Raw genomic sequence first — 22900 nt, forward strand, 5'->3', positions numbered from 1 at the left:
TGTCAGTCCTGAGGGTACATTTGTAAAGGTTAGCAATCAATGGACCGGTGCTTTTAATGCTAACTACCGACAAAGTGCAATTATTTTGGGATTTGGAAAGCATTCAATATAATAAAACAACGGCTTTATTGAATAGAATTAATATTTAAGTAATCAAATGTTGTTGTTGTTTTTTTTTTGTTTTTTTTTTGGGGGGGGGGGCTTAGTAGGCCCAGTGTTTTAAACAACTTTTTATTCACTCTCCAACCTTTCACCACTTCCCTCATTTCTAGACTCTCTTTGTTGGGCGTGTACTGTAGATTGAACAGCAGCCATAATAAACCACTTTTGACCTAGTTTGATTTTTATTTTCAGATTTTCTTTCACTGCAATAAAATACATCACTAAGAGAGGTTTACTAATCAAATACATGAGCTACGGAATCAATTTTCCCATTACTGTCCTTTACACAATGTCCAGAGCCATTAGGAATATATAATTATGGTTAACCATGTCATTATTCATGTGATTAATTTGAACAGTACTGGAAATCAAATGCTAAAATGGTTTCTCCAATGAGGACATTTACGATTGACAAAATGCAAAAGAGGGTTAAATGCCAAGTTCCATAAACTTTATGTTGTTTTATTCATCTATCTCTGAGGGAATCTGGCATAAATCAAGCTACAGTTACCAATAAACAAGCCTTTAAAATGCACATATTGTTACAATGAAAACAAACGGGTAGACAGACCCTATAATATGCTAATCAAGACCAGAGCCATTTCAACCAGGACAGTTGGAAATAAGAGTGCATTGTGGGTAATTAACTGTTTGCACAGAGTTGATGTGTGCTGGACTAGACTACACTATCTCTGTTATACACAAAGTTGGTTTGTGGACTAGACTATATCTCTGTTGTACAGTTGATGTGTGTGCTAGACTGTATATCTGTTGTACAGAGGTGATGTGTGCTGGGCTATGTAGCGGTTGCTACTGTTCTGCGTTGTTTCGGTTCGCCCCGCGCTAAGGGCTTTCCCAGGGCAGGTTTCAAAACCACGCTTTTACGAGCTCTCCCGCTTGTGAGGTGGACACGCTGACAGTCGCGCCAATGGGGACGGCCCTCTTGGAGGGACCGTCAACGCTCCTTTGAGGAGTGTGTTTCACCAGCTACTCGCTACAACTACCTCGGAGGACCACCTCACTCCACAAGGGTTTACAAGGACTCATGATTCACTCGGTTACACTAGACTAGGCTGTATCTCTGTTGTACACAGAGTTGATGTGTGCTGGTCTAGACTACTGTATCTCTGTTGTACACAGAGTTGATGTGTGCTGGTCTAGACTACTGTATATCTGTTGTACACAGAGTTGATGTGTGCTGGTCTAGACTACTGTATATCTGTTGTACACAGAGTTGATGTGTGCTGGTCTAGACTACTATATATCTGTTGTACACAGAGTTGATGTGTGCTGGTCTAGACTACTATATATCTGTTGTACACAGAGTTGATGTGTGCTGGTCTAGACTACTATATATCTGTTGTACACAGAGTTGATGTGTGCTGGTCTAGACTACTGTATCTCTGTTGTACAGAGAGTTAATGTTTGCTGGCCTAGACTGTATCTGTGTTGCCTGAGGTTAGCTGCCTGGGCCACTGAGAGAGCACTAGCTCCAATTCCACAGGAACAGTGTGGAGGTGTAATAGTGCAATCAATCACAATAGCTTCAACAGTTCACTACTTCCTGCGCTGTAAATATGGAAATGTGTGAGAATTTAAAAATCAATAACATTCCCTGTAACAACTACAGAAACGCTTCACAGGACCACAAATAACAAATACCGAGGAACAGAACGGCGTTCATACAGTATATGGCCGTGCACTAATTCGCCACATTATATAATGACACAAAATATGTCTCACCGGCCTAATAAACGAGCCCCATAAGGGTCAGAGTCAACGGGCTAAGCTGGCGACAGAGGCGGGCTGGCCAACCCTCAGGACACTCGCTGAGACCATCCAGGGAGAGGCAGCTCGGAGCTCCGCTGCTTTGGTCTGGCGCACGTGCGTGTGTGTGTGTGTGTGGGCACCGTACCGGGTTTGTAGGGCCCGGAGCCATGGGGTGCCTCTTTTGCGGTCTGCACAGACAGTGAGCGTGTGATTACTTACCTAAGATAGGTTCTCTTGTTTCAACTCATCACACCTCCACACTTTCTCTCCCTCTCTCTCCCTCCCTCTCCCTCTCTCCCTCCCTCCCTCTCCCTCTCTCCCTCCCTCTCTCTCCCTCTCACTTGGCAGAGGTCAGTAATCAAATGATATTAGGCAGGTTACAGCAAGACAACTAAAATATTGCTTTCACCTTATTCGGCTGTGCCAGATCAGCGATGCCTTAGCAGAGTGAGATGGTTTCAGGATACCTGGGTCTGGGTGAACTGATACAGGTTTAACCCTTATCTAAGTCACCAAGGAGGCTATGGGCTTGGCAACACAGTATTTTGACAACTCAGCCAGGTTGACTCAAAACATTGTCTTTGTAGGCGACAATGCAACATGATTTTTTTTTTCTAATCAGCCTACTTATTTTTTGTGTTTAATTAATGAATAGACGCAGGCTAATGATTAGTTTCTTTGAATGTTATTTTTGACATATAGTAACATTCACTTTGTAATGCTGCCTCCAATATGGGTGAAGAGCACTACCGTTTTCAGTAATTCTGACTACTGAATAGATTTACCACCAAAACACACACGCACGCGCGTGCGGACCTTCGCTCAAAGGCACGCGCGCACACCAACGCGCGCACGCACCCCCGCGTAAAAACACATCTGTCAGTTATTTCATAAATTGTAGGCTACAAAAAAGCAGAGAAGCATAATATTTCTCTAATGACTGTAAGTATCCACCAAAGCAAACGGGGGGGTAAGAACCTGTTATTTAAGCAACATCTGATCCACGTTAATGATATTCATCGGTTGGCTGATGTCCACGTGTGAATTTGATTGATTGTAATATAATCCGTGGCGCGAAAGGCAGAATGACATTAGTTTTCATTATTGTTCCGAAAATTCGGACCATGGAGAGCTGCTCAGCGAGAGAGCCAAGAATGAGAAGGAGGTATTTGCACATAAGTAGGCCCATATGCTTTTGTTTGTGGTCTTCGAGCCTGAAACTGTGGGGTTTAACAGGCCACCATGAAAATGGACCATAACCCTTATTTAAAATGCGGCCATTCAAAAGTCTTAGTCAATGCGAACTTCAGAGAATCTACTGTAATAACACAATTATAGCATTTCATTCAAAATTAGTCTGTATGTTATATTCATACATAGCCTACATATGTGCATGTTTACCTGTTGATTGTTGTCATTTTCTAGTTTTCTTGCTGGTGTTACTTGATTTATTAATCTGTCAGGCAGAGAGAGAGAGAGGCCCAGCACATGCCGACCAGGTAGGCTACATATTCTCTTTCATTATGAATACAGGTTATACTGGTCTCATGTTCTCTTAGTGCTCCTAGAGCACGCGCTCAGTCCCTCGTTTACAGCCGTTTAAATCTGAGCAGGTTGGGGGATGAGCGATAATAATGATATTTATATGACATTCAGACATGACAAGTCAAATTATTTAGCTCGTATTTGTTAACATGGGCTGAATTATATAAGAAACATGACTTGACGACTGTGTGCATATTGTACATTGTAGCCTACATGTGACATCTGAATCTATAGGCCTACTTGCCTTCAATAACATTTCCCTTGGACATCTGCACTCATTCCTTTTTTATTATTTGTATTTATTTATTTATTTATTTATTATTATTTAGCCTAACAATTAAGCGTAGTTTATGGTGGTCATATGATGGTTATTAACTCTGTGAAATGTGTTTGATTGCATGTTGAAACGCTGCTTTTTAAAATAGGTTATATTTTAATAACATTTTATTCTGGAAACATGCAGCCTATATAACCCCCACCCCACCTCCAATTCCACGATTTATCGAAAAAGCTACTTTAAACCAAAAGAAAGCAGAAGGAAGTGTCCGCTGGTCGCCTCCAGCGGGAGACCGCCCATATGTTTAATCCGCATCTACAGTAACTCCTATCTTCCGCCTATTTTGCTTTTCCAGCACAAAGCAAACAGGGGCGCTTCTCTGTCGGCTCCCAAACTGCTTCCCTCCGCGCTGTGTTCACGCCACACTCGTCCGCCGGCTTCCTCCACTCTTTTTTTTTTCCTATTTATGAAACGTCACTTCAAGTCCCTCCCTGTTTGAATCTCATTAGTTTCTTGTGTGTTTCTCCCTGTCAATAATCCTGAATCCAGACTCTCTCTATTTCCATCCCTCTCTATCTGTCAATCAGCGCCGCCTTTGAACTGAAAACCACTCCGACCAACTTCAACTCACTCAATCCGAGCGGCTCAGCTCCATCTCCGGCTTCTTTTTCTGCCAAGATTCCCCTCTTTTTAGTTTGTACTAACCGCCAGTGCTTGGAAAACGCCAATACAGACCCTAAACTTAAACTCGGATTCTAGATCACCAAGATCAAGGGTTTAAAACTTTGTGTTTTTGCCCCCCAAAATTGCTCGGGAAAATGCCGCAGCTCAACGGCGGTGGAGGGGACGATTTGGGTGCGAACGATGAAATGATTTCCTTCAAAGACGAGGGGGAACAGGAGGAAAAAATTTCGGAGAACTCTTCGGCAGAAAGGGATTTAGCAGATGTCAAATCTTCTCTTGTAAATGAATCAGAAACGAATCAAAACAGCTCTTCGGATTCGGAGGTAAGTGACAAATAATCGTAATCGATTGTCCACTCTGTTGCCTAGTTTCCGAACCATTTCGCCTACTTGGGCGCAAAATATGCAGTGAAACCGTGATGTTGAAAAGTTCTCATTCCCCCTGGTCTTACTGTCTTTAATGCAATCCCTGTGTTTCATTGCATTTCAAGGCGGAAAGACGGCCTCCGCCTAGATCTGAAACTTTCAGAGACAAAACCAGGGAAAGTTTAGAAGAGGGTGAGTTTCTGCTTTTTTGTTCACGGTCTTGTCTCTTAGATTTGTACAGAATGGCAGCCTCTGAGGGTGCCAAGGGGCTTTCATCTGGATTCTCAAATGCATTAAAAGTTTTAAAGGGACTTATAAAAGTTTTCTTCTTTTCCCCCGCCATGTTAGCTGCGAAAAGGCAAGATGGAGGGTTGTTCAAGAGCCCACCGTACCCGGGATATCCATTTATAATGATCCCCGATCTTACAAGCCCGTACCTTCCGAATGGATCTCTTTCTCCAACTGCACGCACAGTAAGTTCGTTTATTTATACCTATGTGCACACATGAACAGAGAAACACAATCCAAGTACAGCCGTACGCGCCTTGTCCTCCAGCATAGGTATGTTTGCCTGGTAAAATGTAGCTTAGACAGAAGTTTCGCAACTTCTTCTGAACTGTACGGTGGCACGCATGCCGCTTGCAGCGCCGTCTTTGCCCGAGTGTTAGTCAGGCACGGTGCTGAGCGTGTCAGCTGGAGCACTCATACTGCGTCTCCCACACCTTGTAGGGTTTAAAAATACATTTTGTATGCAAGATCATATGCACGTGAACGATGACAGGTTCTCTGATATTATTTATTTTCCATAGGATGCTCAAATAATTTGAAATATTATCAACATAATTTTTAAATCACCGTGTTATTATTATTAATATCATAATTATAACGTTTATTATTACATATAGCCTATATTATTAAAATCTAATTTAATTCGCATATCCACCTTGATCCTTCCCCCCCACGCACCAAAGCATGCGCGCACTCATGTAAAGGTTTCTAGTAGGCTATATTGGCTAAGGCTTTTTATTCATCTGTGACACAATTAAAGATACCAAACTAAAGAATTGATATGGAAGAACTGACAGTAGTTTCCTGAAACATGAATCAGTATGTTAATTAGTAGCCTATATTAATTCCATTTGCATGTGTCAAACAGTATGACATTAAGTAGAAAGTGCATGAGTCATAGATCTTTGGCAGTGGCTCTCATTATGAGCACGTGTAAATGTTGAACCCAAAAAACATTTACCTGTAAACATTTTATATTTTTTCTTATTTGTCTGTGGAGTGGCAATATTGTTGCATTTATACATGCTGCTGTGTACAGTAGCTACTATACTAATACTATACTAATACGATACTAATGCATGCTTACATTATCACTTCAGCTTGGCATGACTTAATCACCCTATTTATAAATTAATTCATGTTATTTATCAGAGGCTATCAGCTCTGCTGTAATTATGCGTACGTTCTTGTTTACTCACCCCCTCATCAGTCCCACTGGGCAACAGCAAGACTTTATAACACTTAAGCAGCAGCATTTTCCAAACCATGTGTGTTTTTTTTCTTTTTCTTTTAAACGGTTGCAGTCAGGAGTCATAGCTTCAAACCCGTCTGCATCGCTTCACAAGGTGAAGGCAGCGACCGGGCGTTATAGAAGAAGTTGTAGTTCCCCCTCACACGCCTCTGTGCTGGAACACATATCTGTTTTGCTCAGTTTACAGCACCGCTGACACCTGGGAAATAAACACATATGTGATGTGTTGTACTCTCCTTTAGTGTCTCTCACTTTAGTGTCTCTTTGATCTGGGGAACGGATGACAGAGCCTAACACACAGGAGCACTATTGTGAATATTATGTCAGCGTTCAGAGCTTACTGAATTATCGACTGAATTATTGACGTATCCTAATTTAAATTCAATTTCCCCCGGTTCTGCTGTGTGTCGATGCTGCTCGTCACCTCGTACTCAGTAGAGTCTAGAACCATTTTAGTGGTACGGGTCAGAATGCAGGATCGGTGGTTTATTATAACGCTCGTGAGTCTGTTCACCTGTGTGCACCCGGGATGCTCTCTGACACTTGTTTAAATGAACCAGGCTTCTATTTTTTTTTCTTCCATACAACCTATTCATTATAGTACGTTCACGAAGCCAGAGCCGGTACGTGTCCCCTTAATGTCCTCGTCAGGCGATCCGAACGCACCCTGCTGCTGTGTGTGTGTAAAGGATCAGAATGCCTTGAAAGAGCAGCCTCACGCTCTCACAACGCTGTCCTTTACTGGATACATAACTTGATCTGATATCAGGAATTTTGTTTGTGTGAGAGATGCATTTCAACACGGGGAGCATTCCTCACACGGGCCTCGTTGATCTGTCCTACTACGTGTCCTCACTCATGTCCCTCCCATCCACACTCCACGCCAGGGGGACTGGGAACTGCAAAACATTACATTTTACAATTGTCTCAGCGTGCTGTATTTATTGTGTAATTGGTTTATATACTGTAACAACGGAGTGTTGGAAATGCGAGGCCTCACAACACTCTTGTTCTTAATGTAAACCTTTATTTTTGGATATATCCAGTACATGCAGAGCGAGGACTGCCCGGCCCCTCTGTGTCTTTCAGACATGTGAGCGTTTACCTCCGGCTCTAACGCGGCCCACCTCCGGAGCGCTAGCTTCTCACACCCCGCGTGTCCCGTCATCCAGGCGTTCAAGTTGGTGGCGGTCGTATTCATAAATGTATTACTTAAACCCGCCATAAATAATTCACCTGTCCATGGATTAGCTGTCATGCTGCCGGGCCGGCGGTGGTGGTGCTGAGAGTGACCAGGGGTCCGGTTGTTGTGATGAGGAACGGCTACGTGCTTCTATTGTTCTGGGGGTCTTTGATGAAGAAGCAGTTTTCTCCTCCGAACCTTTTTCTTTGTGCTCTCTGAATTTTCCCCAACGTCTAAATTATCAGCTGACTCCATCAACATTTCATTTTCCTCTTTTTGAGTTTTGGCACGCCTTTTTGGTCTTTAAATATTTTTTGTTGTATATAAACATGCGTGTGGAGGTTACTATAATTTGTCTGACCTCAGAGGGCTATAATGAGCCAGAGTTTGTTTTAACAGCCACCTTAGTCCAAAGAGCCTCACAATTTGGTATCATTTAGCAATTTGACATGACGTGGTGGCCGGGGTGTCAGCCTCCCTGCCCTCCTCTCCTCCCTCTGCCCCCCCCCCCCCCCCACCCCCTCACCCCCCTCCCTAAACCGCACACAAAGGCTCCCTGGATCAGTTGGAGCAGGTTGAATCGGTGAAGTGGCCTGGCCAGCGCACCCCGGGTGCTGACTGCCGTCTCTTGCATCTCCCCCCCGCCCCCCCCCCCCCCCCACCTCTCTCTCTCTCTCTCTCTCTCTCTGTCTCTCTCTTTCTGTCTCTCTCTCCCTGTCTCTCTCCATCTCCATCGTTCTCAGGTCTGTCTATTGCCAGTGCTAATGGTAACGCGGGGCTTGCCGAAAAGGCGACTGGTTAACTCCGGCGCTACAGGCTAACATCACACCTCAGCAGGTCGGGAGAGAGAGGGAGAGAGAGAGAGGGGAAGGAGGGAGGGAGAGGGTGAGGGAGAGCCAGGGTGTGCAGCTCTCTGGCATTGGGGCATTGGGGCCGTAAATCCAGTGGCTTTGTTTACTGCCTCTCGGACTTATGAATGTTAAGATATTTGACGCCACCCCTGGTCCCATAATTCCTGGGGCCTGCAGACTCTTGGCAGTGGTTTTGGGTTTCGACGTATAATTACCAGTAGTTTAAAAAAGAACAAAAAAAAGGGAGACAACGCAATACCCAGCATGCACTGCTCTATTTAAAATGGGAAAAAAAGATGATCCCGAAACCCGTGGCGCATCCACAACAAGCCCGGCGAGAGGTTTTGTGTGGTTGAAACAAAAGCTTTTTACTCCATTTCTCTCTTTGTGTCAGTTGTTTTGTTGCACCCGTATCTGCCCTATTGTGTTGGACCCACCTATTAAAAAAAATATAGCACTTTCATAAAAAGTCAGTGACTGGTACCATTTTTTTTTTAAACATATTTTTGAGGGATGGGTGGTTTTGTGGGACGATTAATGGATTGAACATCCTATTTAGCAGTTGTAATTGTCCGCCAACCTGAATGTAACGTTAGCTCCTTTGTGCCTCAGGAATGGCTTATATTTTATAATTGACACAGACAGTATCTTTTTAAACCTGTTAGCAGCATACGCATAACAATGGTATATCATATGGATTACGTTCTCCCAATGCTGCCCTGAATAGCTGGCCCCTGCGAGGTGAGCAGAGATATAGTTTAATGCGGATTTAAGGGATAGACCCCGTACCTTATCAAATTGGCTTTACATGTTAATGGGGCCTAATTGCAATCCACAGGGGGTCTGTGGCTCTGCGCACCCACATCTTTTGCCTCTCGCCACAGAATGCAGTCTGAATTTATTTAGGAGGTTGCACTCCTTTTGTCTTGCAAATCACGGTTGTTTACAGAGTACGGCAGAAGCCGGACCCACTCTCTCTCTCTCTCTCTCCATCCTTCCCTCGCTCTGCTTTCCCTCTGCTCGCTCATTCTCTCTCTCTCTCTTCTCCTCTGTTTCTCTCATCCCATGCAAGGGAAAGAAAAAAGACCTTATTTTTTCTTTAGCTCGATAAACACCCATAAAAAGTGCAATCTGTTTTGGATTTGAGGGAGTTAAGTTGGGGGAGCAAAGTTTGGCACCATTAAACTAAAATTGGGGTCTGCTAAACATTAGTGGCACACAGCACATTCCCAGAGCTTAATTAGTCCGAACTGTAATTGTTCATGGTCTGCCAATAGGAGTAATGCTCAGGAAAGTGGAGTTGCACTAAATCGGCCCGGGGTTTTTAAGACAATAAATCACTCGCATATTTGTGCCGTGATTCAGATGGAGGCTCGACCTCTCCCATCTCGACATGTGGTAAATTGTAAAGTCAATGAATCGCAGATGTAGAGAGAAGGGGTGGGGGGGGGGGTAGAGAGAGAAAGAGAGAGAGGAGAGAGTACAGTAAGGTTTTGTTAGCGCCTGGTGAATGAATGGAAAAGATTTGCGCTGTAAATATTTACTGAGATTTTTTTTCCCCTTCTCTCTAGCAGGGCTTAATTGTCTTATGCTGATGATGTTGGCAGGGCGTGCTGGGCTGGGCTGTGTGAACACGTATGAAAACCTCTCTGTCATTCCGTTTGAAACAACACACAGGCAAAAAAAAACGGAAAAAAAACTCAGTCCAACACATTTGTGGGCGTGTTTTTAATGAGGTTTTTAAATACTGTGAAGGGAGTAGCTAGCTCCCCAGTGGCCCTGCTAGCTGAGTTAGGTTTTAGCTGGCGTTCAACTACACATACAACCCTTGTTTTTTTGTAGCCTTCTAACTACAAAACTATCAAACCTATCTGTTCAGTTGTATTTTGTGAAGCAGGACTGCTAATCTGACGTGTAGTTCCAAACTGTGTGATGTTTTGAGGGCATGTTAATATGATTCAAATATTCTTTTATAGAAGGAGACATTTTTTCTTTATACAGACAAAAACAATCTATAGAACTATTACTGGTGAAACTGGTTGAAATGTACTTTCTCCTCACCCACCACCCCAAGCTTCCAGAGGCCGATCACTGGGCCCCAGTGCTGTGTGCTATTCTCTCTCTCTTGCTCTCTCTCTCTCTCTCTCTCTCTCTCTCTCAAAAAAAACCCAGCATTGGCTAAGCAGCTGTGCACTGGTGGCCCCCCCACATGCAGACCCCCCCGCCCCCCATCCCCCCCCCCCCACACACACACACACCATTCTGTCTCCCATGCATTTCCATAGAGCTCAACACAAAGATCGCACTGTACATCTGGATTGCAACATTTGTCATCTGTTAAATATAGGATAGCTCTTCTTCTGGTCCGTGGGGCTCGAGGCTCCCTGAAACATGGAAATCAGATTATTCCTCCTGTGTGTGTGTGTGTGTGTGTGTGAGAGAGAGAGAGAGAGTGTGTGTGTGTGTGTTTCTTTGCATGTATAGACCATATGTGCACACGCACATACATTTACGTGCATGGAATCTAAAGGATATTGGTGTGTGTTGAGTTCTAATCCCCAGACCTGGGAAGACGGTTGTGAAGCGCGTGGAGGTTCTGTACTGTGTGTTGGCGGAGGTGTAGTTCCTGCATTGGGCCGTGTGTAGTTTGGTTTCATTCATCTCTGCTGTGCGTTCCCTGGATACGGACGGCCATGTTTGCGGGGCGGCAGCGTGAGCGTCAGACCTCCCCCGGCGTAGCGGGCAGGAAGTCTCCTCAGAAGGGCAACATCTCTGGGATCTTTATTTCAACTCAACATCCCGGTTACATTTGATTTATTTATTCATTTATTTTTTTTACACCGGGTCCATGACAGAGCAGCGAGTACAAAGCTACAGAGCGACGGTAGCAGCTTGTCCGTTTCGTGATATTTTTTTTTTTAGAGTGCTACATTTCGTGGTGAAAAACAATTGTATGTAAAAACACGTCAGATGACGTAGTTTATCGGCTGAACTGACTGGAATGCTGTAATAGTTTTGGACTATTGTCGGTGACTCGTTCATTTGAGTTGTTCATCTTCTGTTTCATGCGTATGCTGCGATTTTACACCAAATCATGATAATTTTGTACGTTAATGAGCTCAGGTATAACCGCGCGGGCGTGTAGCCTTTCTCCAGCCCTTTTGTCTGAGTGTGCATATTTCTACGAGGCCGTTCATAATGCCCCGAGTCTCCCTGCTGCGAGAGGAGTTTACCAGCGGAGACGCGGAGAATGCACAGGAGGGAGGCAGGGGGAGGTTAAGAAAAGCGGGAAATGCGTCCAACGATGTGTGTGTGCGTGTGTGTGTGTGTGTGTGTGTGGGTGGGGAGGGGGGGGGTGGGGGAGGGTTTGCACAAAGGCCGGCTGAATAGGGCGCATAATTGCTGTTAATGCCGGGGCATTGCGAGCAGCGACAGTTCCTGGTTAGATGTCCAAACAATGGTGCCCCAGGCCTCACATTTATCTCCCTAAAAAACAAAACAGCGGGACCCGGAGAAAGAGGGTTGGAGGGGGGGGGGGGGGGGCAGGGGGCAAGTTTATTGGCACACTTGACGGACAGGCCGATGTGTGGGGCTTTTTTCTCTTAATGAATCTGGCTTCTTCCCTTCAATGTTTAACCTCCACCTGCTCCTGTGACGTCTCATCACGACGTCCCCGCCGTTAGAAGCACTGGAGAGGATTGGGTGACGGCAGAGGAATTATGCGGCGGCGGTTTTCTGGTGTTTGGATTGGAGAGTGTTTGGGGAGGGTCAAAGGGCACTGGGGCGGACATGCTCTCTGTTGGGAAAAGAGCTGCTCCTCTGACCCCTTTTTATGACGAGTGATAGGAGCGCTTGAGTCTGTGTGCGTGTGTGTGTGTGTGTGTGTGTGTGTGTGTGTGTGAGAGAGAGTGTGTTGGTGTGTGTGGGTGTGCGTGGTTTTATAATGCCATCACAGCTCTTAAGGATCATGCCAGGCTAGATAATATCTACAGTAAGAGTGCCGTTGTGAAGTGAACAGCTGTAGTGGAATGCTCTAGAAGGTTCAACAGTGTGACTATCTCTAGTGACTGTCTCTAATTATATCTAATGACTATCCCTAGTGACTGTCTCTAATTATCTCTAGTGATTATCTCGAATTATCTCTAGTGACTATCTCGAATTATCTCTAGTGACAATCTAATTATCTCTAGTGACTATATCTAATTATCTCTAGTGACTAGAGTAATTATCTCTAGTGACTATCTCTAATTATCTCTTGTGACTATCTCTAGTGACCATCTCTCATTATCTCTATTGACTACATCTAATTATTTCTAATGACTATCTCTAATGACTATCCCTATTGACTATCTCTAGAAACTATCTCTAGTGAATATCCCTATTGACTATCTCTAGTGACCATCTCTAATTATCTCTAGTGACTATATCTAATTATCTCTAATGACTATCTCTATTGACTATCCCTATTGACTATCTCTAGTGACTATCTCTAGTGACTATCTCTAATGACAATCTCTAGTGACTACCTCTAGTGACTATCTAGTGACTATCTTGTTCATGGATGGGTGGTTTTATTATTTGACACAGTGAGTATTAGTCATCTGCAATGTTGGGCGAAAAACCACGCTTCCTTCTCTCTGCTTATCATCGTCAACAAAATCTATCGAAGTCTATTTTTAACATGAAAGGAAATATGAATGACAGGTACTAAGCTCTTGTCATTACAATGTTAAGTCCTGTCTAAAAAGCTGCAGTCAATTTATCCTGTTATATCGATTGTATTCAGTATGAGATATTCACAACTCACAATGGTTTGTCCTTTTCCTAAAGAGCTTGGCTAATATGGTATATGTCAAGCTATGTCTATCTGTCCCCACAGTTTGTGTGCCCAAATTCGTATTGTGAAATGTTCCTGTATACCAGCCAGTCTGTTCCAAACCCCCCTCAGAAACCAGGGGGCATTTTGTGTGTGCTAAACACATAATTGAGAAGTGAAAGGTGCTAAAACTCTTGTCCTTGTATTTTTAATCTTCTAATTAAACTTTTAATTGCAACAGGATAAGCTCTGAGTAGCGTGTGTGTGTGTGTGTGAGAGAGAGAGAGAGAGAGAGAGAGAGAGCACTAATGAGGTGATTGTGTGCTGTTTTGCTGCTGAAGGTGCCGGATTCATAACTGCTGTGGAAGGTGAGCGAGGCCTGGAGCCACAGCAGAAATACATTCTTGTACTAATCTCAGGATTATTGTAGGACTTAGAACAAAATGTTGGAGAGATTACTGTATTTAAAAAAAAAATGCAGAAGGCTAAAAAAAAAAACGTAAGCCCTTTACGTGCATATATGCAGTGTGAGTTTTTTTTTTTAGTTTGTGCAGCAATAGCAGGAGAAAACAGACTGAAAGAATCTCCTCTGTCAGCTCCTAAACCACCGATTACATCTCTGTTCACTGACAAGAATATTACCCCTCTTAAAAAAGACAGCTGTCAATTGTGTACAGTAGATAATGTTTCATGTGAATTGTATGAGTCACGTGTCCACATGACACGGTGCACTACACTCCCAGGACACTGACCAGGCCCCGGAATGGAATGGAATTCTCTTACACATAAGCAAACCATAGACTCCATAACATTTACACACACTGTGTGCGTGTGCGTGCGTGTGCGTGCGTGTGTGCGTGTGTGTGGTAAAGCCTCCCCTATGCTAATGCATTCTTGTCACCCAGCGAGGGACAGCAGTGTTTGGGGTCAATTCCAAAAGTGAACAAATTGACTCCTGGCACTGAGTGAATTGTCAATTGGCTCTCCCAAGGGCTCAAAGTGAATGGAGAGTCTGTTTGGACAAGTGTCCCCGAGGTGAGATGAGTGGCCTTCCCTGTCACCCGGAGGGGACCGGTGCGGTTGGAGATCCAAATTAACTGACAAGCAGAGACAACTTAGCCCCGTTGACCTGAAAAACAATTCTGTCGTGTTTCTTTTTTTTGTGGCCATCCTGAGACACCTGATTGAAATAATGAAGAGTGGTTCAGCGTGTTATTAGGTCAGATAGCGTTCCCATATATACGTCCACAGGGAACAGGAAGTAATGTTTTTTTTCCCATTGTGGTGTGTGTGTATATATTGGGTGGTTTTAACAGGAGGTGTGCATGGGAGTGACTTTTTCAGAGAATTGGCCCAACACATCGGACATTGGCGTGTTGGGTTTGTAAAATAAAAACTGAGCAGCTTTGTGTCGGTGTGAGTGAGAAGCGGGAGAAACAGTTTTTTTGTTTCCCTTTGGAATACGTAGGGTTTGACCTGTGCCCCCCCCCCCCCATTGGTCTCTGTAAAGCGCATTGTGTTGCCTCTGTGTATGAAATGCGCTATACAAATAAAGTTTGATTTGATTTGATTTGATTAGCGAGCGCGGGCGTCTCTGGACCATGTGACCACGCGCCGCCATGCCACCGTGCCCTTTAGAACGAGTGGTTTCTTTATCTTCCAGCTCTTTACACCCCCCCCCGCCCCGCCCTCCCCTGCCCCCCCCCCCGCCCCCACCCACCACCATATCTTTACGGCCGTCGCGCTTTGCATTTTTCAAACATCAATAAAGATAAATTACCCTCTCTGTCATAACAGGTGGCGTCAAGTGGCGAGATTTCAGGACGGAAACGTTCCAGTTTTAACCCCTCGTGGACCGGGCCAGCTCGCTCACCTGTCCGGGTGATCGGCCTCTAGCGTCTTTATGACGACACGAAACAACAAGAATCATTTAACCGGCCAACGGTTGGATGGGTCTGCTGACGACCGCGTGGCTCGTATCTCCGTAGGGCCACCAGGGTCTTTACTGGGCTCGTATCTCCGTAGGGCCACCAGGGTCTTTACTGGGCTCATATCTCCGTAGGACCACCAGGGTCTTTACTGGGCTCGTATCTCCGTAGGACCACCAGGGTCTTTACCGGGCTCGTATCTCCGTAGGACCAGGGTCTTTACTGGGCTCGTATCTCCGTAGGGCCACCAGGGTCTTTACCGGGCTCGTATCTCCGTAGGACCAGGGTCTTTACTGGGCTCGTATCTCCGTAGGGCCACCAGGGTCTTTACTGGGCTCGTATCTCCGTAGGACCAGGGTCTTTACTGGGCTCGTATCTCCGTAGGACCGTCAGGGTCTTTACTGGGCTCGTATCTCCGTAGGACCAGGGTCTTTACTGGGCTCGTATCTCCGTAGGGCCACCAGGGTCTTTACCGGGCTCGTATCTCCGTAGGACCACCAGGGTCTTTACTGGGCTCGTATCTCCGTAGGACCAGGGTCTTTACCGGGCTCGTATCTCCGTAGGACCACCAGGGTCTTTACTGGGCTCGTATCTCCGTAGGACCAGGGTCTTTACTGGGCTCGTATCTCCGTAGGACCGTCAGGGTCTTTACTGGGCTCGTATCTCCGTAGGACCAGGGTCTTTACTGGGCTCGTATCTCCGTAGGACCACCAGGGTCTTTACCGGGCTCGTATCTCCGTAGGACCACCAGGGTCTTTACCGGGCTCGTATCTCCGTAGGACCAGGGTCTTTACCGGGCTCGTATCTCCGTAGGACCGTCAGGGTCTTTACCGGGCTCGTGGGGGATGGCTTCCCCGAAGTGGAGCGTCTAGCCAGGTGGCCGGCGCTGCGAGGGGGCGGGGCCAGCGTGCGAGCTGCTGCCCACGGGGTCTAGGCTGGCCTGCTCCGACGCTGGGCTGGTCTCAGAGCCGGCCGGCAGCACTGGAGGGAAGGAAGTCCCTCTGTGTTTACATAGCTGGATCGTCCCGCCGGCCCCGGAGTGTCTAATGCACTACTGTTCAAACACTGCCCCCCCTGCCCCTCCACCAACGCTAGTGTTCACAGCGCTAGAAGTGCTCTGACTCACACACACGCTCACACACACACACACTCGCACACACACTCACAGGCCCCGTCGACGTCCAAGGGGCCCGGTTGTTGTTGGTTGAAGCCTGGGGTTTGGAGGACGATGGATAGGGAAGAACCGGCAGGCTCAAATCACCTCCTCAAACAGAAGCGCTCCACCAGGGCCTCTGTCCTCCCAGGAGCCGGGCGCTGACACCACGGAGGAGTCAATCTCAACTAATTGTTGTTTGAATTACCTGTTATGATCCGATGACAAAACCTCCCCTTCACTCCGGCCACTGGAGCGGGAAACGCAGCAGGGGGAGTGGCAGCGGCGGCGGTGTTTGGCGAGCGCGTAAAACCCGCCGCCACAACAAGATGGATAAGTGCAATTATTGGGCGGACCTGGAGAGGGAAAATCCATTTAAAGCCTGTAACGCTGAGCAGGGGTCGTGGTTAATTCATTTGGCCAATTTACGGGTGATGTACGAGTGTCAGGGCACATTAGTCAGAGGAGGAAAGGAGGAGGAGGTTGGGGGGGGGGGGGGTTTAGCTGCTGTCGTTAGCAAAACAGTCTCCATGGGACCAGAGCCCCTCCGCGCCCCCCCCCCCCCCCCCCTCTCCTGCCGTGTGAGCAGACGTTACAAATGGACCCCGGGCTGGAAAAACGACAGAAAGATGCACTGTGGCGAACGGTGGCGCGGCCGTGGAAATGAGGCGGGAAGTGGCGTCTGTGGTTCGCCGGGCACCGGGGGGAACGCAGCTCTCAATCACGCACGGTCCGCCGGTCCACCCCTCGACCACGCCCAACCCGCCGTCCGCTCCGGCAGCAGCAGTAGGCCAGATAATAATAATAATAATAAAGAATCGGCTCGTAATACTCGGAGCCCGGCGAACGGTGAAGCGTGGGAGGAGGTCTCGTTTTTACATGAGCGCTCGTCAGCTGTAGTTTTGTTTTTTTGGACAAGTTGATAGCGAGCCTACACCCCCTGGCCCAGATCAACTCTGGAAACTCCCGCTGACCTCAGGGGAAGTTCACAATTAAGTTAGAATGACGGCGTGGAGGCCGATGTTTACTGGAGGCACGCAGAGGCCCTGTCCCCCCGCCCGCTGGCAGCCTCACCTGTCTGGGCTTCTCCCCGCTTTTCCACGGGAAGTCCTGGAACCGCTAGGACTCCAAACTCTCAAGTCTATTTTTCTGTGTGTGTGTTCAGTTCTTTAAAAAACTAAAACATTTTAAGCAGGCTGCTGATTGTCTTTTAATCTCTGGCAATCTCTGTGTTTAAGTTCTAGACTCGGTGGTCTCTGTGTTTAAGTTGCTAGACTCGGTGGTCTCTGTGTTTAAGTTGCTAGACTCGGTGGTCTCTGTGTTTAAGTTGCTAGACTCGGTGGTCTCTGCTCCGCACACACTCACCGTCTGGCGAGGAGGGAAATCGCTCTGGTCAGTATGCAGAGCTGGTGGTCGTGGTGGAGCGAGTGGTGGCGAGGGGAAGCTGTGGTCTGTAGCTCCGCCTCCTTATTCCGGGGGGGGGGGGGGGGGCGGTTAAGGGGACATGTGGTTTGATATCAGATGTGGCCTCTGTCACCCCAACGCCGTCTTCCTAAGTGGTCGGAGATCACACTTAAAAGTGTCTCTTGGTTTCTCGAGATGTGTGCTGCTCTGTGCTTGTTTTCAGACGTGTGTGTGTGTGTGTGTGTGTGTGTGTGTGTGCGTGCGCCGTCAGAGGGGCTGTATGTTAGCGTTTGTCACCTGACCTCCAGGCGGCGCCGGCCTCAGGAAACCAGAGCAGGTGTGAATGCTGGGACTCGTCAGAGAGACAGGTGTCGTCGGGGGATACCGACACGTCCAGTGACCCGGCGGACGGCAGCTGGGAGGGGCGGAGTCTGTCTCCTAGTGTTGTCTATGGGAGTCTGTCTCCTAGTGTTGTCTATGGGAGTCTGTCTCCTAGAGTTGTCTATGGGGGTCTGTGTCTCCTAGTGTTGTCTATGGGAGTCTGTCTCCTAGTGTTGTCTATGGGAGTCTGTCTCCTAGTGTTGTCTATGGGAGTCTGTCTCCTAGTGTTGTCTATGGGAGTCTGTCTCCTAGTGTTGTCTATGGGAGTCGGTCTCCTAGTGTTGTCTATGGGGGTCTGTGTCTCCTAGTGTTGTCTATGGGGGTCTGTGTCTCCTAGTGTTGTCTATGGGAGTCTGTGTCTCCTAGTGTTGTCTATGGGAGTCTGTCTCCTAGTGTTTCTATGGAGTCGGTCTCCTAGTGTTGTCTATGGGGGTCTGTGTCTCCTAGTGTTGTCTATGGGGGTCTGTGTCTCCTAGTGTTGTCTATGGGAGTCTGTCTCCTAGAGTTGTCTATGGGAGAAGGTTTTGTGGAGCAGAATCAGTCAGGAAGGGCTTTGCTGTAGTCCGGCAGCTTAGCGCTGTTAGCAGGCACTAGATGCTACTTCCGTTACTCAATATTGTGGGGTTGCGTTGGAATGTGATTTATGAAGGATGTGGGTGTATTTATAGGGCCGTGGTCGGGTAGCAGCAGTGGACTCGGGCGACATGGAGCATTAGTTGTTTTCATCGTCTCAATGTTTTAAAGGAAACATTATGTATCACTGCACTCCCTGCTCATGCAATGTTCCCGCTGATTTGACCCAAATGTGATCTCACACACACACACACACACCGTCTGCTCCGCCCCCTAGAGAACCCGTGAGCGGGGGTTCGGACGCCGCGTTCCGAAAGCTGCTCTGACAGGGAAGCGTCGTGGATGTGCAGGAGAGTGATCGCCCCCCCACCCGCACCCCCCCACCCCTTCTTCCTCTGAGCCCCTCATCAGGCCCAGGGATGTTATATGTGTTCCTAGTGACCCCCCCAAACCCCTCATCCCGGGGCCTGTGGGATCGCTTTGCGAACCCTCGCATTCCCAAATCCTTCACGGAAGAGAGGCGCCTGTTTTTCAGCCAGCCATGTGGTCGGTGATATCCATCCATTCCCCTCGACGCCCCCCCCCCACCCCCCCCACCTCCTCCTCCTCCTCCTCCTCCCCTCCCCAGACGGTCGCACGGCCTCCTGGGAGAACAACTGCTGGCCGCTCTCTATAGGCCGGTGGAATTCCTCACCCGGACTCCAGAACTCATCGGGAGCGTTGTGTGTGCTGCCAGGATGGTATTAGGGCGGTGGACGTGCCATCCGGGGGCAACTGTTCCCTGTTAGTGCGAAGCTGGCAGTCTTATTAGGGTCGCGGGAGGGACACGTGTTTTTGACAGCTATTATATACGGGTTCAGACGGGGCCTGGCCCGGCCCTTAAAACGACTCGACTCGGCGGACATGTATCTCCAGTTATATATCCTCCTCCGAAAGCTTAGCTAACGTTTGAGAACGAACGGCTACTACTGTAGTTTTGGGAGTCGCCGGCGTGCTCGTTGCGAGGAGAAATGTTTGCGTCGCATCTTGCGGCGTTCCCCGCCCCCCCCCCTCCCCTCCCCGTGTCAGTTTGACCAGATTTATAGACGTCCCACCACCCTGTCTAGGCTCCGCCCCTCCCTGGCATGGCCTGCCGTTGAACATGACAGCCGGGGTGCGACCTGGGAACAGACCAATCAGGGTAAGATGTATGCCCGGCGACCAAACAGCCGGTCCAATCAGCCGGAGGACTTACAATACAGCCCAAGTCTGGTATCTCTCTTGGAGACCAAAGGCCCAAGTTCAAGCGTTTGTTGGCGTTGGCGTTGGCGTTGAAGGGGATACTGACACTGGCCAGATGTTTTTGGTGTCCATATTGGCAAGTGATTAGATGTGTAGGTGTGCAGACATCACTGTTGATACCATCAATACACATATTGACATATTTATTGATGGCGGTCTAACGGCCGTCAGCGTTCAGCGTCCGCACTCTGGGGTCCGGCTGGACCGGGGGGGTTGAGACGCTCTGGGGTCCGGCTGGACCGGGGGGGTTGAGACGCTCTGGGGTCCGGCTGCCCCGGGGGGGTTGAGACGCTCTGGGGTCCGGCCCCGCTGGGGGGGTTGAGACGCTCTGGGGTCCGGCCCCGCCGGGGGGGTTGAGACGCTCTGGGGTCCGGCCGCGCTGGGGGGTTGAGACGCTCTGGGGTCCGGCTGCCCCGGGGGGTTGAGACGCTCTGGGGTCCGGCTGCCCCGGGGGGGTTGAGACGCTCGGGCCGCTGCGGTCGGAGACGTCGGGAGCGCCGACCTCTAATCGTTCACAGAAGCCGTCGGCAGGAAGAGACGAGGGAGGGCGAGCGGTCGCAGCGCGGGCGAGGGAGGGCGAGCGGTCGCAGAGCGGGCGAGGGAGGGGGCGAGCGGTCGCACGCTGGACCCCGGGTTGCCAGGGGACGACGCCCCGCAGAAGACAAACGGACGTTCCTGGTGAAGAACCCATAAAACCAAAAACCTCTCTCTCTCTCTCTCTCTCTCTCTCTCTCGTTTTAAGAGACAGAAACTTTCTTATTTTTTAAACTGGGCTTGTCATGTGGTTGACCAGGCCAGCCTGCTGGGAGCTGAGATAGTTCAACACGGAGCCCTAGTTTTTATTTTCGTGTGTGTGTGTGTTTTTTTTTTTTCTCTTAAAAAAATAAGGGTTTGTTTTGACTGGCGCTGATTATAGTATTATAGACTATGTGTTTTCTTCACACCTTTTTGATCTCCGTCACAGTCGCTTGGCGAGAGGAACATCTGCTTTACCCCCTCACCCCCCCCCCCCCCCACACACACACACTTGTAGTACAAATCCTGTTTTGTGGTGTTTTCGTCCGCCACCATTTAGCAAATAACATCAGTAATGATTCAATTGGGCATAAAGTAATTGAGAGGCGGCCTGCGCGCCATCTGTCTGCTCAGATTACCGCTCCTGCCTGTAATTAAACGTGTGACCTTGTGGCGTCGGTGGGAAGGTGCCAACCGCACGCAGGGCTGGGCCATCCTGTATGAAAGTAGCGTGTGTGTGGGTGTGTGTGTGTGTGTGGGGTGGGGGGGAGGGGGGGGGGGGGGGGGGGGGGGGTAATAGCGGTTTTGCCAGGAGCTCAAGATAGCAGGAGTGGCAGAGTGGGGCCGATCTCCTCTGCGTGGGTGTGTGAGGCCCGGGAGCCGGCCGCCGCCCATCCACGCTCCGCCTGACGGGGGGGCGGGGCCCCGCAGGACGCCCTGAGCTCCGGGTGATCGCTGTGTGCAGGCGCTGTAACCGGGGAGAGAGAGAGAGAGAGTGTGTGTGTGTGTGTGTGGAGGAGGTGTAACCGGGAAGAGAGAGTGTGTGTGTGTGTGTGTGTGTGGTGGAGGTGTAACTGGGGAGAGAGAGAGAGTGTGTGTGTGTGTGTGTGTGTGTCTGTCTGTGTATGGAGGAGGTGGGAGGGGTGCCTGGGCTGGAAGCGGTGTTGGGGGAAGGGGGGGGGGGGGGGGCGGGGGTCTGGTCTGACTCTGGGTTCACGCGTGGTTCTGTTTGGACTCCCGAGGTTGAGTTTCTCTTGGCGGCGGTCCAGAGACGACAGCGCGAGCCGAGCCTGCTTCTGCTCACCTGCCCCCCACTGCAGGGCCCGGACACGGAGCGCAATTGGATTTCAGACCTGATCTGGTCGCGTGACGTAAACAGGACATTAAAGACAAGGAGAGAGAGCTAATGAGCGTGCGTCTGCGCGCCCGTGTGTGTGTGTGTGTGCGCGTATGTGTGTTGGTGTGGTATTCCTATTCTCTGTTTCCCCATTGTGGTAACACACACCCTGTTCAAAGGGAGAACTGAAACAGCTATGCCATCATTACACACACACACACACACTCACACAAACACACACACAAACACAAACACGCGCACACACACAAACACAGGATGGCTGAAAAAAAACACCTCTGAATAGTGTGGGCTGGGACAGCGTCTTGCGATATTTCCACCAGGACCGACGGCGAGGGGGGGAGGGAGGGTTGGGGGGGTAGAAAAAAAAAAGATCCCCAACAAAAATAACCCTTTTAATTACTATGGTTTTGGTTGGCGGCGCCGCAGTGTGGTTGGCAGGGCCGGGGTGAGGTGGCACCAGCGACAGGGACTGGGCGAGCCTCCACGCTAATGACAGGGTGCTCCGCCTTCCAAATAGAGACGGCCGGCCTCCGCTGACAGCCCCGCGCTGGTCTGGAGTCAGTCTGCGCTGGTCTGGAGTCAGTGTGTTGTGGTCTGGAGTCGGTCTGCGCTGGTCTAGAGTCAGTGTGTTGTGGTCTGGAGTCAGTCTGCGCCGGTCTGGAGTCGGTCTGCGCTGGTCTGGAGTCAGTCTGCGCTGGTCTGGAGTCAGTCTGCTGTGGTCTGGAGTCAGTCTGCGCTGGTCTGGAGTCAGTCTGCGCTGGTCTGGAGTCAGTCTGCGCTGGTCTGGAGTCAGTCTGCGCTGGTCTGGAGTCAGTCTGCGCTGGTCTGTTCCACTCCGGGGCTGCCGGACCCCAGAGAGCGAACTGCTGTTTTCAGAGTCTCGTTTCATATCCCCATCCAGGGTTTATTGGAGAAAAGTGCTCCTACACACAGTGTCTTGTTTCCAACATGTCTTTTCAGTTACTTATTGTAGTCGCAACGTTTAAAGACGTCATACGTATTTGGATCCTAGCAGCGTTCAGGCCCTGACGGTGTAGTAATGTCTTCATGTATGTTTTCTCATCCTTCTTGAGGGGGGGGATCTTTACTGTAGCCTCTCAGGCTACCGCTGTCT

At 48.8% G+C, this 22900-nt stretch overlaps 1 protein-coding gene across 4 annotated transcripts in view; it reads left to right on the forward strand.

Annotated features, from left to right (window-relative positions):
• Positions 1–4501: 4501 nt before the first annotated feature.
• tcf7l2 (transcription factor 7 like 2) overlaps positions 4502–22900 on the forward strand; it is a 90327-nt gene continuing 71928 nt past the window's right edge. For all 4 annotated transcript variants that reach the window (XM_084456611.1, XM_084456612.1, XM_084456614.1 and 1 more), the window contains exons 1-3: positions 4502–4761; positions 4929–4995; positions 5152–5276. In XM_084456611.1, coding sequence (XP_084312737.1) covers positions 4573–4761; positions 4929–4995; positions 5152–5276 — 381 coding nt within the window. In that variant the 5' untranslated portion in view covers positions 4502–4572. The remainder of the gene's footprint in view (positions 4762–4928; positions 4996–5151; positions 5277–22900) is intronic.

The sequence above is a fragment of the Borostomias antarcticus genome, assembly GCF_949987555.1.
Source record: "Borostomias antarcticus genome assembly, chromosome: 22".
Classification (NCBI taxonomy): Eukaryota; Metazoa; Chordata; class Actinopteri; order Stomiiformes; family Stomiidae; genus Borostomias; species Borostomias antarcticus.